Below are 17,516 nucleotides of genomic sequence, written 5' to 3'. Positions count from 1 at the left end.
CTCTTACATACAGTTCCTTTTCAGTAAGTGCCTCAGATGCTTAGTACTTATAATACCCTAGGCAAAAATCACTTAATCACTCCCAATCTTAGCTCTCTAGTATATATAATGGGGTTGATAATAGCACCTTTCTCAAAGAATTATTTTGAGGATCAAATGAGAGAATTTGTCAAATACTTTTTAAAAATCTTAAACTGCTATATTAATATAACGTATGGTTATTTTTAGTTTAACATTTTCCTTGGTTTATCCTAGTTACTGTTAGCTACAATTGCTTCATGTACATGGCAAAATGAGCTTACTAAATAGTTTACATTTATTGATGCTATTTAAAGAACAGATGTTCTTAACCTGTTGTTTGTCATGGATACCATTTCAGAATGATGTTTTTTAAATGCATAAAATAGAATTTATAAGATTTTACAAAGGAAACCAAATATAATTCAGTTATTGACATTTTTAAAAAAAATTATAGACCCCCACCCCAGATTAAGAATCCCTGCTATAAAAGTTCACTATTTTTCATCTAGAGTTATAACTATGATAGCTTTTGCCCAAAGTCAAAAGAAGGCCAAAAAGAATTGTTTCTGTCCTGTCATCCAACATATAGCTGAAAACATTTGTACTTGTTTAATTTTTGTTATATTTATTTACTAATCTACATAATGTTTCTTCATGAAGCATTTGCTCTGTGGATTTTTATGGGAATGACTTTATGACACTGGCTTGAAGAGCTAAGGAAGGGTTTTCATTGCTGTTTATTTTTCTTTCTATTTTGGTTAGTGGGGCCACCAATTTGTGAATAACTTCCAGTTTTTCTTAACTGAAAGAGCTAGCATGTCTATCCTCTGCAGTGTTTATCATAAATAACACAACTTAATTAGATTTGACATTTCCATTTATCATAATGGATATAATTCTATTATTATGTTGTAGTGAGACTAGAATGGATTGTGATAGAAAATGGGTGTTTTTATCCTCTTCATTTTTTTCAGTTGTCACTTAGTTTGCTATCTGCTGATTTTGGTGCAATGGTCAACAACCCCCATCTCAGTGATGTGCAATTTCAGATGGACTCTGGAGATGTGCTATATGCTCATATGTTTGTGCTTTATGCACGATGTCCACAGCTCATTCAGATTGTAAGTATGGTTAGAGATGAAAGGTTGTTTGTTTTTATTTTAATGTTACCACTTTTTTTTGTGCATTATTCTTACTCTTCATCTTTTTTCTCCTTTTTTCTCTACCTTTTATCAACCTTTTCCTCCCCTTTTTGACTAGTATTCTCTCTTCCCCCTTTTTTTGTTTCTTTTATTTTCTACCTTTTTTCTCCTTTTTCCCTTAACCTTTTGTCCCTTTCCTATCACACTACCTCTCTCCCTTAACATTCCTAAACAGTTTTCTCTTTAATTTCATGTTCTTTCCATTTTGTTCTTTCCTTTTAAAAAAATTTTTTTTTAATAATATTTTTTGCTAGTACATGTAAGAGCCGAAGTCTTCTGCAAATATTCCAGTGGGAATTAGAAATACATCACTCTAAAAATTACAAAGAATATAATATGAAGAATCACCTGTAGACTTCCCCACCTTGCCTAGGAAAATACAGGGAAAGTTATTTGGAGATCCTGGGATAAACAGGTGGAAATCAGGATCTTGGTGGAAAGTGGAGCCCCAGGAGATTCTTTCTTGGCATTAGCAACCTGAGTCTGGCAGTGACCCCAGCCCAGCCTGAACTATTCTGCCCATAGCAGAAAGCAGATCCAGAGAGGCAGTTCCCACTGAATCATTGATGATCTAAGCCCAACTGAGGGAAATTATCCCAGATAGTATACAGCTTGAGGAACGCCTGAATCTTGTGGAAGAAGTATGGAAAAGGAATAGCCTTTGAGCCTAAACTCAGGGAGGAGAATGTCAAGCAGAGCTTAAAAGAAGAGGAGGTCCTGGTGTCTAGTGCCAGGAAGATGTCCTGGGGCAGAGCGCAGTAACAGAGCAATTCCAGAGTCGTTTGAAGGATGGGCCTGCTGCATGCTTCCATGCCATTCAATTGAGAAGACTGACAAAAGTGCAGGCCTCCATCTTAGATAATAAGACAGATGAGTTGAGAAACCTGGAAAAATGCTGAATACCATAAGGAAGTAACTTGGTTTAAAAGACAATTGAGGGATAAACCCTCAAAAGAATCCTGTAAAGTCTTTTTTTTTTTTTTTTTTTTTTTTTCCCTCCCTGTGGCAATTGGGATTAAGTGACTTGCCCAGGGTCACACAGCTAGGAAGTGTTATGTGTCTGAGACTTCCTGACTTCAGGGCTGGTGCTTTATCCACCTAGCTGCCTCCTTCCCACCCCCAGGTAAAGTCATAAAAGCAGAAGATACTGAGAAGAATAGCTAGGGAGGAAAAAAATAATAAAGAAAACTAACACCATATAACAGATGGTAGAAAATCTCATTCAAGAACTGAATACTCATAAAATTAGGATGGGTGACACAGAACATATGAACTCAATAAGGCAACAGGAAATATTGAAACAAAAGTGAAAAAATTGGGGTGGGGGAGAAGAAAATGTAAGAATTGATATCTCAAAAAAAAAACACGCCAAAATAATCCTGACCTACAAAACAGGTCACAGAGAGATAATCTAAGAATTATCAGATTATTTTAAGGTTCTAAGAGGAAGGGAAGGATAAGAAAGGGAATAGTCATAAAACAAATTTGAATGTTGGGAGTAGTATGAAGAGATAAAATCCTTTACCACCTTATTTTAAAAGTGGGATGTAGGAGTAAAGAAAATAAAAAGTGCAAGAGAATAAAAGATTAATAAATTTTAAAAGTAGGAGCTGGGGTTTTTTAGGGGGAGGGGAGAGGAGGAAAAAATAAACAGGAAGTCTGACTTTTTAAATAGAGAGGAAAACCATATTAATTATATCAGAAATGAAAAAGGAGAATTTACAATAATATAAAGAAAATTATTAGAAACAATTTTGCCTATTTGCTAAAATAATTGATAATTTAGAGGAAATAGATGAAAACTTTCCAATAAAATCAGAAGTAAAGAATGATACTGATGATCATTTCTGCTGTTTAACATAGTACTAGAAGTGTTAGTAGGTATAGCAATGAGAAAAAGAAATTTAAAGAATAATCATTGCACAAAAAAGAAAAAAATTATTGCTTTCTTGATTTTATATGTGTGTGTGTGTACACGTACACACACACACACACACACACACACATATACCTGTATGGAGTTCCCAATAGGGAAATTTCCCCCAAAAAATATGCATATCTATCCATTTTAAAGTTCCTTGTCCCCAAGTCAATAGGGAATAGATAGAGAGAGGGACAGATTAATAAAAGATTAAATTTTTGTGAGATATTTATAAAAATGTTTTATACATATGAACTTTATACAAAGTCCACAAAAACCAAACCTTTTTTAAGGTGTTCATATTTTATAAAGGACACAATATACTAACAACTATTTACAAACAAGATATATGCAACTGCCAAAATAATCTTTCCTTTTAAAAAAATTATATTTTAACATTAAAAAAAATTAGAATTCCCAATTCTCTTCCCAAAGTCCCTCTTGTTGAGAAAGCAAGCAATATATTTGTACATATAAAGTCATGCAAAATATGTTTTCATATTAGTTAAGTTGTAGGGAAAAAAGGCAAGAAAAATTAAGTAAAAAAAGTATGCAGGAAAACATTTTTACAGTCAAAGGTTCCAATAAAGGCCTCATTTCCAAAATATATAGAGAATTGGCTCTAATTTATAAGAAATTAAGCCATTCTCCAATTGATAAATGGTCAAAGGATATGAACAGACAATCTCAGAGGAAGAAATTGAAACTATTTCTAGCCATATGAAAAGATGCTCCAAGTCATTATTAATCAGAGAAATGCAAATTAAGACAACTTTGAGATCACTACACACCTGTCAGATTGGCTAGAATGACAGGGAAAGATAATGCGCAATATTGGAGGGGATGTGGGAAAACAGGGACAGTTGGAGGAATTGTGAATAGATCTAGCCATTCTGAAGAGCAATTTGGAACTATGCTCAAAAAGTTATCAAACTGTGCATACCCTTTGACCCAGCAGTGTTACTATTGGGCTTTTATCTCAAAGATATCTTAAAGAAGGGAAAGGGACCTGTATGTACAAGAATGTTTGTGGCAGCCCTTTTTGTAGTGGCCAGAAACTGGAAACTACGTGGATGCCCATCAACTGGAGAATGGCTGAATAAATTGTGGTATATGAATATTATGGAATATTATTGTTCTGTAAGAAATGACCAACAGGATGATTTCAGAAAGGCCTGGAGAGACTTACATGAACTGATGCTGAGTGAAATGACAGGAGATCATTATATACTTCAACAACAATACTATTTGATGATCAATTCTGATGGATGTGGCCATTTTCAACAATGAGATGAACCAAATCAGTTCTAATAGAGCAGTAATGAACTGAAGTAGCTACACTCGGCAAAAGAACTCTGGGAGATGACTATGAACCACTACATAGAATTCCCAATCCCTCTATTTTTTGTCCACCTGCATTTTGGATTTCCTTCACAGGCTAATTGTACCCTATTTCAAAGTCCAATTCTTTTTGTATAGCAAAACAACTGTTTGGACGTGTATACATATATTGTATTTTATTTATACTTTAACATATTTAACATGTATTGGTCAACCTGCCATCGGGGTGGGGGGAAGGGGAAAGAGGGGGAAAATTAGAACAAAAGGTTTGGCAGTTGTTAATCTTGTAAAATTACCCATGCATATATCTGGTAAATTAAATTTAAGAAAAAATGGAAACAGAATAGAAAAAAAAAGTATGCATCAACTTATCTTCAAAGTTTATCAGTTCTCTCTGAAAATAGATAGCATTTTTCATCATGAGTTCTTTGGAATTGTCTGAGATCATTGTCTTGATCTTACAGTTAGTTATCATTAAAATACTGTTACTGTATACATTGTTCTCTTCATTCTGCTCCCTTCATTTTGCATCACTTCATATAGGTTTTCCCAGGTTTTCCTAAAATCTTTCTGCTCATCACATAGCACAAGAGTATTCTATCACAATCATATACTCCAGTATGTTCAGCCATTTTTAATTGATTCCCCTCAATTTCCAATTATTTGCCACCATGAAAAGAGTTAATTTAAACATTTTTGTATATATAGGTTTTTTTCCCTTTTCTTTCCTCTCTTTGAGATACAAGACCAAGTAGTGGTATTGCTGGGTCAAAGAATATGCACAGTTTTATAGCCCTTTGGGGGTAGTTTAAAATTTTTCTATAGAATGGTTGGGTTATTTCATAACTTTAATATACCTTCTAGGAGTTATCTATTCTTTTTCTGTTACATTAGCCAATCTTAAGGGTGTGAGGCGGTACCTCAGAATTGTTTTATTTTGCTTTTCTCTAATCAATAGTTATTTAAGAGCATTGTTTTCATGTGACTTGAAAGCTTTGATTTCATTTGAAAATTGCTACAAGAGCATGTGAAACTGAATTTTCACTATATATAGCTTGGTTATTTTTTTCAAGGTGGGAAAATAATATTTCAGATTTTATGTTTTCTAACAGTGCCCTGGTTTCTCTTGTCTTCTTCCAAACTTCCTTTTGCTTTCTTGTTTTTTAAAATGATTCATTAGTACTTTTCTTTCTTCATCTTTTAAGTATCAATATCAATAGCCTTCTACTCTTTTTTTTTTTCTTCTGAAATGCTGTAATGCATTTGATAAAAAAAAGAATGGAATAAAGAGGAAGAGTTTGATAGGAGGGCAAGGAGTCATCAGATTAGAATTTTGTTTGTTTTTTTTTTTTCCCCCCAGAATTGTTTATTTTTCTCATAATATAACTTAGGCATGAAATGCGGATGTATTTGTGAAAAGAAAAGTAGGTTGAGATACTAACTTTACTTTAGGAATTCTTCTCTTCTGACATTGAAGTGACAAGGAATTTTATCTCAAATGTAGCACATGATGAAAAATCCTAGGAACTTCCTTTTCCTTCATCACAGCAAATTGCAGAGTTCTATGTGAATTGAATAATCCAAAAATATTGGATTAATAGCTTAAGAAAATAAGACTAGCCTAAGAACCTACTATTCTAGAGATATGGTCAGAAAAATAAATTGCCTGTTTATCGCTTTCCTTTATATTTGAGGTAGTATGACTAGCTTTAGTATGCATGAGGCCAATATTCAGTCCTTTTCCTTATATACTTAGGTCTTTATTGATACAAACCTTTTAAAAAATGGTTCTCTTTCTTTTCAGGTACACAATGAAGGTTTCTTTGTAGTGGAAGATGGGGATTTGAGGACACGAAGGATCCTTTTGAATGACGTGAGCACTGAAACAGCTCACATGTTTCTACAGTACCTGTATACAGCTGATATTGACATTCCTGCCCACCTGCTCACAGGCTTGCAGTCACTAGCCCTCAGGTTGCTATGCTGCTTTTTGCTTAGTTAACAGCAATTGAAACTAACTTTCCAAAGTGTATCAATTTTTATCATGCGCATTAAGCATTGTCATACCTCAGAGAGTCAATGCAGTATTGTGGAGAGAGTCCTGGATTCAGAGGTAGGAGATGCTAGTGTTTAAGTTCTGACTCTGCCACTTTGGAGCTCTGTGACTGTGGGCAAGCTGCTCACCTTTTTTAGCCTCAACTACAATAACCATAAAGCCTACATAACAGCATTCCTGAGAAGGTCATGAGAAAAGTGGACAAAGTGCTTTTCAGACTTTTAAGTGTCTGTGAGGATTGCTAAAGCAGTTACTGTATAGATGACTCAGTAGAAAGAGGGCTGAACCTGGAGTTAGGAGGATATGAGTTCAGATCTAGCAAAAGATACTAGTTGTGTGAACCTCATCTGTAAAATAGGAATAATATCTACTTTGTAGGATTGTTGTTAGGATCAAGTCAGATTTGTTGTCATTCAGTGATTTTATGTCCAATTCTTTGTAACCCCCTTTTTGGGGTTTTCTTGGCAAAGATATCAGAGTGGTTTGTCATTTCCTTCTCCAGCTGAGGAAACACAAATGAAACTGAGGCAAATAGGGTTAAGTGACTTACTTGTGACTTGCCCAGGGTCACACACTAGGAAGTGTTAAGTGTCTGAGACCAGGTTTGAACTCAGGTCCTCCTGATTTCAGGGCTGGTGCTCTATCCACTGCACCACCTAGCTTCCCCTAGTAGCATATTTTCTTAGGAATTTCAGGCTGAAGTTTAAGGCTACACAATAGTTATCTAGTAGGGCTGAGTGACTTTCAGCTGCCTGTTCAGGGTAAGCTATAGATAAGAGTTTGCATTACATATGTCCTGTAAAGAATATCATTTTAAGAAATCTTCGGGCAGTTGAATCTTCATATTTTTGAATGATTTATTTTTATTAACTTGTATTATTTAAATCATATAGCCTTGAGACTCTTCGAATAGCTGGTTCAAGCCTCTTATTAAAAATCTCCTATTGATCAGGCAAACTTCAGCAAGATTGATCTTGAAGAAGAGTGTCCTTGTTATAGAAGGATGGAGGAAAGGACAAAATATGGTATTTTCAACAATTCCCTGATTATTCTCCCTTCAGCTTTCTTGATATATGAATTCCACTTCTAGATGTGTCCTCATCCTTGAATGAGAGAAACATGGCTTCTGCGAAAGGAAAACTGATGCTTTTTCATTTCCTTTCTGCAGGTTTGGAGTAAAGGAACTTGTTGATCTATGTGAAAGTAGCCTAGAGGCTACTGATACTAATTCAGAAGATGGTATGTTTTTAGTGGGGAAAGAAGAAGAAGATTGTGAAAGTAGAGCAAAAAATTTCCAAGAACTACTGAGGTCAATGTGGATAGATGAAGATAAAGAATCAGAGGTTTTTCTTAAATTGGAAGACCAGGAAGAAGATGACAGAGAGAAAGTAAATGAAGAGGAAATGGATGAAATTTATAAGTTTGCTGCTACTCAGCAAAAAATGCTCCAAGGGAAACGTCAGACAAATGAAGATTCAGTAGCTAGCCATCCAAGAGAGGAAATTCCAGTATTTGAATGTCTACCAGTAAGTGTCACATTTAAAAAACAGATGGATGATACTTATAAAATAGACTCTTCTGAACAAGTTAATGATCAAGAGCCAAGTGTAAACAGCAATTTAAATATTAAGCATTTCACTCCTGTGGCATGCCAGGAAAAGATTCCAGATGATGAGGGTGGTATAGAGTCTCCTAAAAAAGATTGTTCACCAAAGCCAACTAAAAATGCTACTCATTCTAGTACTCATATTTTGGTAGAAGACAGAGGAGATAACCTAAAAGAAAAACTCACATCTCTAGATTCAGCCCATGATTTTGATCTTGATAAGAGTTATAATGAACTTTTTTCAGTGACTGGAAGAGAGTATAATGAGCCCTCCCAAATACACTGCACTCCAAAGAAACTAAAAGGGACTTTTCCAATGAGAGAAGTTTCTGGTTCTCCCATTCTTTGCCAGACACCTCCATTGCAGCTAGACTTTCTTCCATCACACAACCACTGTCAGAGTCCTTCCAATTCACAATTTTTTTCTCAGTGTAGACATGATTCATCCCCATTATCTCCTCAATTAAAAAGGAAAATTTCCAAGATAGTCTCTTCTCCAATTTTAATGGAAAAACAAAAGGAAAACAATGATATCCTCACTTTATATGAAGACACAGCTTGCAAGGACAGCAGTGAGTGTGGTTATATTGCAAGCCATAAAAATACAGCAGGCCTGATTTCTCCAGCTAAGCCTCCATCCATTGATCTAACTCAACCAAAATCTTATCAAAGGCTGTCCCAGTCAAATATCAGATCTCAGAATTCCCCATCACAAGCGAACAAAGATGATGATGTTATCCTTTTGTTGGATTCAGATGAAGAAATGGAGCTAGAACAGACCAAAATGAAACCAGTTTCTGATAGTCCCTGTAGAGAAAGAAAAACACCCCGAACCTTTATAGGCAAAGGCAAGGAAGTGAAGAACAGTGTCAAAGACTCTAAACCTTTTCTAATAATTGATATTGATAGTGATCCTCCAAGGTATTCTCAAGGCTCAATAGCCACAGAAATTGGGATACATACAGATGTTCTCAATGAGGTGCAGTCACACAGTAAGGAAAAGAGTTGTTTGGATGATGAGCTGGATTTTAGGCCAGTCACCAGACATGAGGAAAGTAGTACCACAGACACTTCATGGCTTGTTCCAGCCACTCCTCTTACTAACAAAAGTAATGATTGCTCATCCCACATGCGAATCACAAGCATCATCTCTAGGCCATGTGTTTCTAATTTTCAGGATAAAGTTTTACAGTGCAAGACCAAAGTCATAATAGAAGATAAAGATGTTAATGAAATAACAGACAAAGACTGTATAAATGGATCTAAGACATCATCTCATCTGATATCCATTACTCCAGAGACCAAATCACTCTCAGAAACCTCAGTCAATGAGAGATATTCTTATAGAAGCCCTACAATTCAATATTCAAAGGTTAATAAGAACCTTTCTACAGTAGAACCAATACAGCTTTCACCTGAGCGTGCTGATTTAGTTAAACAGTCTCTGGAAAGCCCATCATCCCAGTCAAGACTTTCTTCTGCTGATAACAAACCAGTAATGATCCAAAATGTGTGTAGTGAAGTGGTAGAAGTTGTGGATAGTGAAGAAGAGCAAGATCTTGATCCTTGTCCTCTAAGTAGCAGCTTACTACTAAACAGTGACCCCCCAATTCCAGTTGATGATGACTGCTGGAATATTGAACCTCTCTCACCAATTCCAATTGATAATTTGAACTTAGAGAGGACTGGCCACCCAAGTACTAGTAGTCCCAACAATAAAGTGTGTGAAACTCTAAATAACAGGGAGAGAAACTCCCCTGGGACCCTGAGCATTACCTCTGTTTGTGGAAGTCCTATGGACAAAAGAAGATCTTTACACTATAATGAAAAGAGGTCGTCCTGTGCAGGTTCACCTGGAAATAGTAATGTAAGCTATTTGAATTCAGCTCTGTGGGATGATTGGGATGGAGAACAAAAATCTACAGAAATTCTTCCTTTGGCTAAAAGATTGTCAAATGAGGAATCAATTCAAGAATTAGAAATGTTAAAGACTCCAAGTAAGTAACTGAGTATTATATTTATATGAGTAATCAAGAATTGTATTTTTAATTTAATTACTGGAATGAATATTGAGTTCCAATAATGCTTTACAACTCACTTGCCTTTAAGCTGATCTTTGGATCTCACACGGTCTTGCAAAGGGGATAGGTTAGAGTTGCCATTGCATATTTCCTACTTTGTAGACCATTTGTTCTCATTAATTTCTGTCAAGTAAATAGATACTTAATATGCATTTTTAATCTTTATCTGGCTACCTGTGGCGTTATTCAAGCTATAAAATTAGATGAAGCCTAATGTCTCAGTGGGAAATGGATAAAAACAATCCTAAGTGAACAAGGACAAAATAGAAGCTGTGGAGGAATTGTTAGAAATTCCAGTCTAATTGCTGCCTTGATAAAGAGTTTGCTCTTTGTTCAAAAGTCAGTAGAGAAACAGTCTTTGAGCAGAGAAATGACATTATTAGAGCTGTCCTATAGGAAAATTAACCTGCCACCATGTATAAAATGGATTGTCAGGGGGAAAAGGAAGACTGATAGGGAATGCAATAATGCAAGCTGGGCTACTGTCAATATGAAAAAAAGCTGGACACAAGATGGTGAAAAAGAAGAATTGGTTGGACTTACTGAATAGATATGTGGTACATGAGAGTGAGGAATGAAAGCTAAGTTAAGATTTCAAGCTTAGGTGACTGCTATTAGTAAGTAATGGAAAAAAATTTCCCTGATACACTAGGAAGAATGGAAGGTTCTATTTGAGAAAGTCTAATATTAAATATTTTCACTGAATTAAACAGATTCTTGACCTGAAGCCTCAGGAAGAATCAAGTTTGGGTAGGGGGGTCTAGGGACAGATGACACGAATTTGAACATCCATTTCAATTCAGTAAATATTAATAAGACAGCCATGTACAAGCATATTATTTCTAGAAACTGAAACATAAATTAAAAAATAACACAGTTTGTCCTGAAGAAATTTTTTTTAAAGAGTTTTGTAATCTAATAGAAAATAATACCTGCACAAACAAGTATATTTCTATGACTATGGGATCATTGATTCAGAGCTTGAAGGAACTTCAGAGATCAAGTAGTTAATCAATGAATTAAATATCTACTATGTGCCAGGCACTGTGTTAAGCATTGTGCTAGGATATAAAAAGAGGCCAAAGATAGTCCCTGCCCTCCATGAATTTACAATCTAATGAAAGAACATGCCAACAAATATATACAAAGCAAGATTTATACAGATAAATAGCAAATTACTGTAAAAAAAAAAAAATAAAGCACTGGAATTTAGGGGTTAGGAAAAGCTTCTTTAGAGGTAGGTCCTCTAATGCTAGTGCCTGTACTTTCCACTATACTATGTAGGCAGGAGATTTGGTATGGATGATAAACCTTTGACATATCATTATCTTGCTTCTGACTCCTAAAGTTTGATATCACTGATAATATAATCTGTACAAGTCTTCACATAGTTCCTCTACTTCCGTAACTGCTATTATCTTTTTGGCCTCTTTTTGCAGTTGTTTATTTGTATGAGTAGTATAATATGAGATGACACAAAATCCCATGAAGTGATATCCTTGTTATTTTTGGACCACAATAAAACCAACTTTATTTGCAGAGCAAAGAAGAACCAGAAGCTTTCCTTCTATTTAGCTTCAATTTACTTTCCTTTTGTCTTTTGATTTCTTTGGTATTTAGGGTGTTAATCTAGACTTCTCAATTTATTGTTAGGGAGCTGGAAAGCTAGAGGTGATATAGCTGATCCAAAGTCACAATGAGAGTGTCCATTGGATTCTGAACAGAGTATTTGTTCCACTATATCGTGCTACATCTTGATGTGTACTAAGTGCAGAGAAGCAGTCTAGGTTGCTGAGAAGTTTGAGAAGAGATCATCTTTAGCTGCAGTCTTAGAGGAAGCTGCTTGGAACAAAGCAGTGAAGGAAGAAAATTATTTCAGTGGGCATAGATGTGGAAGAAATCTTTTCTATCCTGACAAATACATGGTTATGGGAAACAGCAGGATGAGATCAGAGGTTATACTTGAATTCTGGAATATAATGTACATAAAAAGAGAAATAGAATAAAATAAGGCAGGAAAGGTAATTTTGAAACTTTCGATGCTATATTAAGGAGTTTTGATTTTATCCTATAGGGATTGAGAAGTCTTAAAAAAATTTTTTTTTAATGTTTTGAAAAGCACAGGAAATATAAAGGTACCAGCTTAAAAGCACAAATACAGGCTTTACAGGCTTTAGCTAGCGGTGCAATGGGATGTATTGAAAGGCATGTGAGATTTGCAAAGGTAGGCTGGGCACTGATTGAAATTTTGTTTCTCTTGCTGTTTTATTGACATAGGCAAGTCTCCACATAACCTTTAAGTCTTGATTTGCTTATCAAGAAAATGGGGATAATATACACATTCCTCAAAGAATATATGTGGAGAGAGCTTTATAATCTCTAAAATACTATGTAAACGTGTAGATAAAAATAGGAGGCTATGCCATCAACTAAGAAGAGTAGAGTTAAGGGGTGTTAATAGAAAAAGTTTGAAATGGCCACTGTGAAGAAAGTGAGAGGAAGTCAATTAAAGCCATAAAGGGATTGCTGTGTAGTGATAGGCTACCTGCAAAGTTTAGTAGTGCATGTTTATAGTGGCCCAAATTAGTTTGGGTTTTTTATTTTCAGTATTGTTTAATAGCTGAAAAATAGGAGCTGAAAAGGTAGGTGGTAGAGGATTAACAGGATGGATTCAAGGATGGAAGACTATTCATTGTTAAAATGTTTCATAGGGACAAAGCATAAATAGCATGAGGTAAATCTAAAATAGTTTTTATTAATATCTTTTATTTTTCCATCACCCAGATTTTCCCCACCTCCCTCTCCCTCTAAGAAAGTCATTCATTATAATACTTTTTAAGGTAGTTTTTCAATAAAATAATTTTTTTTTATTTTCCAAAAACATGTAGAGAGTTTCCTACATTCATTTTTTGTAAAGACCGTGTTCTGAATTTTTCTCCTTACCTCTGTCTTCCCTAAGATTGCAAGTAGTCTGATGTAGGCTAAATAAATTTCCTTATTTGTCATGTACAAGAAAAATCAGACCAAAAGAGAAAAAACAATGAGAAACAAACAAAAAATGAAAGTATTATCCTTTGGTCTATATTCAGTCTCCATAGTTCTCTCTCTGGATGCAGATGGCATTTTTTTTTTTATACCAAGTCTCTTGAAATTGCTTGAATCAATGCATTGTTGAGAAGAGCCAAGTTCATCACAGTTGTCCATCACAGTTGACCATCACATAATCTTGTTACTGTGTACAGTGTTCTCTTGGTTCTGCTCACTTCACTCAATATCAGTTCATGTAAGTACAAAGACTTTTTTTGAAAGCAAGAAGAGGGGGGAAAAGTTCAGTAAAGCTGATCAACACATCTGACATTCTATATGTAAAATTCCATAATCCTGATCTCTACAGGGGGATGTCTTTTCACATCTATTCTTTGGAACCAAACTTTTTTTTTTTTTTTTTTTTTAAATATAATTTTGAAGCATACAATTTGGATTGCTTGTGGTGATTATTTCCATTTACAATATTGTATTTGTCATATATGCTGCTTTCCTAGCTCAGCTTACTTCACTTTTTAAGTCATGTAAGTCTTTCTAAGCTTTTCTGTTCATAATATTTGTTTTTTCTTAAAGCAAAATAATATTCCATTGCATTAGCATACCACAATTTGTTTAGCCATTTTCCCAGTCAATGAGTATTTATTTAGTTTCTAGTCTTTACTACCACAAAAAGTTTGATAAATATTTTGTTGTATATGGATCCTTTCTTTTTGCTGATAACTTTCTTGGGATCTATGGCTAACAGGAAAATTCTGGGTCAAAATATACAGACATTTTAGTAACTTATTTCCCATTATTCCTAAATGCTTTCTAGAATGGTTGTATCATTTCATACTCCACCTTTAATGCATTGGTGTGCCCATTTCCCCACACCTTATATAAGGATGGCTATTCCCATATTTTGTATCTTTGCCAATTTATTGGGTGCAAAAATAAAACTTCAGAGTTGTTTGATTTACAATTTTCTTATAATTTTTGGAAATTCAGATCGTTGTTAATATTTTGTAGTTCTTTTGAGAATTGTTTATATAGCTCCTTTGACTACTTCTCTATAGGCAAATGACTTTTGATCTCATATTTTTTTTAATCTATTATCTTGGAGAAATATAGATTTGATTACCATCTCCATAATGAGCTAATTGAAGTTGTGTATATGAGATAATGAAGAGAAAGTAGAGAGAAAGAAAGGTCATAGACAGAACTTTGTGGAATGCTTATATTTAATAGGTAGAAAGAAAATAAGTCAGCAAAAGGGAGAGTTAGGAAGAGAGAAGTTGACAGAAAACCCCTCCCCTCCAACATAGTGGTGTTATATAATCCAAAGAAGAAAATATTTTCAGTAATAATGTCACACATATATAGCATATTAGGTTTACAAAATATCTTTTAAAATAGTTATGACATTGCAAGTATCACCTTAATTTTACTGCTGAGAAAACCAAGGTTCAGAGTAGTTAAGTGATTTGCCCATGATCAGGAAGCTAGCAAATATTGGGGCTAGAATGAGATCCCAGATATCTTGACCCCAAGCCCAACATTCTCCACTCAACCATGTTGCTGATAAGTGTCAAATTTCATAAAGTGGACAATCAAACAATCTATCAACAAGCATTTGTTAAGAATCTACTGTGTTCCACAGTCTGTATTAAGTCCTAGGACTACAGAGAAAAATGAAACTTTCTACACTTGAGGAACTTGGATGAGACTGAGGAAAAGACCATTGGGTTTGTTGATTGGATCCTTGGTGTCCTTTGAGTGAAAAATTTTACAGTATTAATTTTGTGGTTTCTTTTATGCTGAGTAAAGATATGTTGAAAATAGACTTGTTAGATATAAGACTGGAAAGGACGTTAGAGGTCAGTTAGTGTAAACCCCTGATTTTATAGATAAGGAAACTAAGACCCAGAAAGACTTAGCCATTCACATAACTAATGGGCAGCAGAATCCAAGTTTATAGGCTCAGTCATCTGACTCCAAAGTCATTGTTTTCTCCATGGGAGTAGAAGTGCCATAGGACTGCCACTTCAAATGTGTATGGACTGATTGCAGTGAGTTGTGATCTTTCATAAAAGTTCCTTTTAATTGTTTTAATTTCTGCTTGATACAGTAAGTCCTGACTGGTTTGAGAGATCCTAGCATTTGTCAGTGAGTTTTAGAAGGGTGCTGTCAGTGTGTCATATAAATATTACATAGACCTGTTGCACATGGAATGTGCCTTGTCATACTTTCAGAAGGGAGAATTGTGGTGTAATGAATCAAACATTGATAGATTGTCACAGCACTAAAGAATTGGGAAATTAACTACTTTAATAAAATAATGGTTCATTGTCTTCAGTATAAAGAAAGCTAAGGAAACAGAGCTTTGAAACTCATGTTAATGAAATTAAAAGATGCTAAGTAGTGCTATTACATCAAGTACCTCTTATTCCAACCATTTTGCTGATATTAATGTTGTTTTATTTTCCCACAGAAGTTGCTGAGCAGAAGACTAATAGACCTCCCAAAGTTCCTATAACTCCAATGCCAAGTTATTCTATCATGGAAACACCAGAGTTAAAGAAAGAATTGAATAGGTTGGTGCTTTCATTTTATCTGTTTGCTCATTATTTGGGTTTAATATAAAGTACCTTGGATTCTTCTCTTAAAAGTTCATATTCATTCTAGTCTTAGAGGAATTTAAGAGATTCAGTCTTCTGACCCTTAAGAAGCTCTGCTGAAGATGTGAGGCCTCTTGTGCCATCCCCATCTGAATTCCTAGTTTCCTTACTATGGAATGGTTCCACAGACTTATTCTAGATTTTGCCTGCAGTTTCTGAAAAGTCAGAAGGTATAAGGTCATTTTCTGTGAGAGTAAGAATCTTCATGAGCATGGGAAATTTCAATCTGTGGAAAGTGGCTTATTATAAGAGCCCTTCTACCCTTAGAGAATGTCTTTATTTTTACTTAACAAATAAATCACATCAAAATAACTATCTAACTTATCTTAAAGACATATTTATAATTTGTCAGTTATCACTATAATATTTTATTTTAATTTTAATTTAAAATTCCTTATTTTATTGTAGTTATTGCCTCAAAGCAAAAAGATAATGTGCTTCTGTTTTCATAAGTCTGCGTAAACTTGAAAAGATTCTTTTTCTATATGGCAACTAAATGTTGTTATCATTCTAAGTAGTCACTTACTCCATAGGAGTAGAAATGCCATTAGACTTTGATGTGCTGCACATATATTTCAATAGTGTTACCATTGCTTCAAACATTACTGGAACTCCTAGATTTGGGACACTTGAAACTCAGTCTCACAACTTCATAGTCATGATCTATTTCTAACCCTAGGCTTTTTTTTCTTAGCCTGACTCTTCCAGTCTTATCCATAAGACTTAACCTATATGCCTTTTGATGTTTCCAGAAAACCAGTCCACCCTCAAAAGACACAATTTACTTTAATTGTCATGTAGGGATTTTACAAAGTATACTTAGTCACACTAACTTCTGACAATCATATAATGCAAGCAGGTTGGCTTTGCCAACAGCCATTAATGTTTGCTAATAATTGTGTCTTGTTTGCTGACAAGTAAGCAAAACAGTGTAAAGTACATACAAGCAATCTGGTTGAGGACTAAAAAAATTACCTATTTCCCAATTTAGATTTGGAGTTCGTCCTCTCCCCAAACGCCAGATGGTACTGAAACTGAAGGAGATTTTCCAGTACACCCACCAGATCCTGCCATCTGACTCTGAGGATGAAATTCAGGCTTTACAGGCATCCCCTAAGTTGATGGCAGAGCCTTGCTGCCTGACTCAGACATCTTCTCAAGTCAAGACTTCAGGAGCAGTGAGTGAGTTACCACCAGCTTCCTCCAGCTGTGCACTGCCCAGTGTAAAGGGCAGTCAAACAGAAGTTTCGGAGAATTTATCCAGCATCAGTCACCAAAGGCAAAAGAATCTCTCTAAAATCCAAAGCAGAAGGAAGCGGCGACATAAAGCCATCCTAACACTATCACAACCACCACCTGAAGATGTGCACCTAGACTCTGCTAGTGATAATCATCTCTCAATGTCTCAGAAATCCATTGCTTCTTCTACAGATGAAAGTGAAAACTCCTTTGGTTCACAAAGGTAATGGATGAAGAACAGGTTTAGTACTGGTGTCCTTATTCAAATGACTTGAACAGTCCAAGAGTAAGAATGACTAAGTAGAGGTGGAGTTTTTTGTCTGGTAAACTCAAAGTCCCTGATTTGC

At 35.0% G+C, this 17,516-nt stretch overlaps 1 protein-coding gene across 8 annotated transcripts in view; it reads left to right on the top strand.

The window, feature by feature from the left end:
- The window catches only part of SLX4 (SLX4 structure-specific endonuclease subunit), a 43,791-nt gene that overhangs the window by 21,495 nt on the left and 4,780 nt on the right, over nucleotides 1-17,516 (top strand). For all 8 annotated transcript variants that reach the window (XM_074279986.1, XM_074279983.1, XM_074279982.1 and 5 more), the window contains 5 exons: nucleotides 996-1,142; nucleotides 6,290-6,459; nucleotides 7,710-10,144; nucleotides 15,744-15,846; nucleotides 16,922-17,392. In XM_074279986.1, coding sequence (XP_074136087.1) covers nucleotides 996-1,142; nucleotides 6,290-6,459; nucleotides 7,710-10,144; nucleotides 15,744-15,846; nucleotides 16,922-17,392 — 3,326 coding nt within the window. The remainder of the gene's footprint in view (nucleotides 1-995; nucleotides 1,143-6,289; nucleotides 6,460-7,709; nucleotides 10,145-15,743; nucleotides 15,847-16,921; nucleotides 17,393-17,516) is intronic.

This window comes from Sminthopsis crassicaudata, chromosome 1 (assembly GCF_048593235.1).
Source record: "Sminthopsis crassicaudata isolate SCR6 chromosome 1, ASM4859323v1, whole genome shotgun sequence".
Classification (NCBI taxonomy): domain Eukaryota; kingdom Metazoa; phylum Chordata; class Mammalia; order Dasyuromorphia; family Dasyuridae; genus Sminthopsis; species Sminthopsis crassicaudata.
The sequence above is the reverse complement of the archived record's forward strand: the minus strand, read 5'-3'. Positions and strand labels throughout refer to the sequence as shown.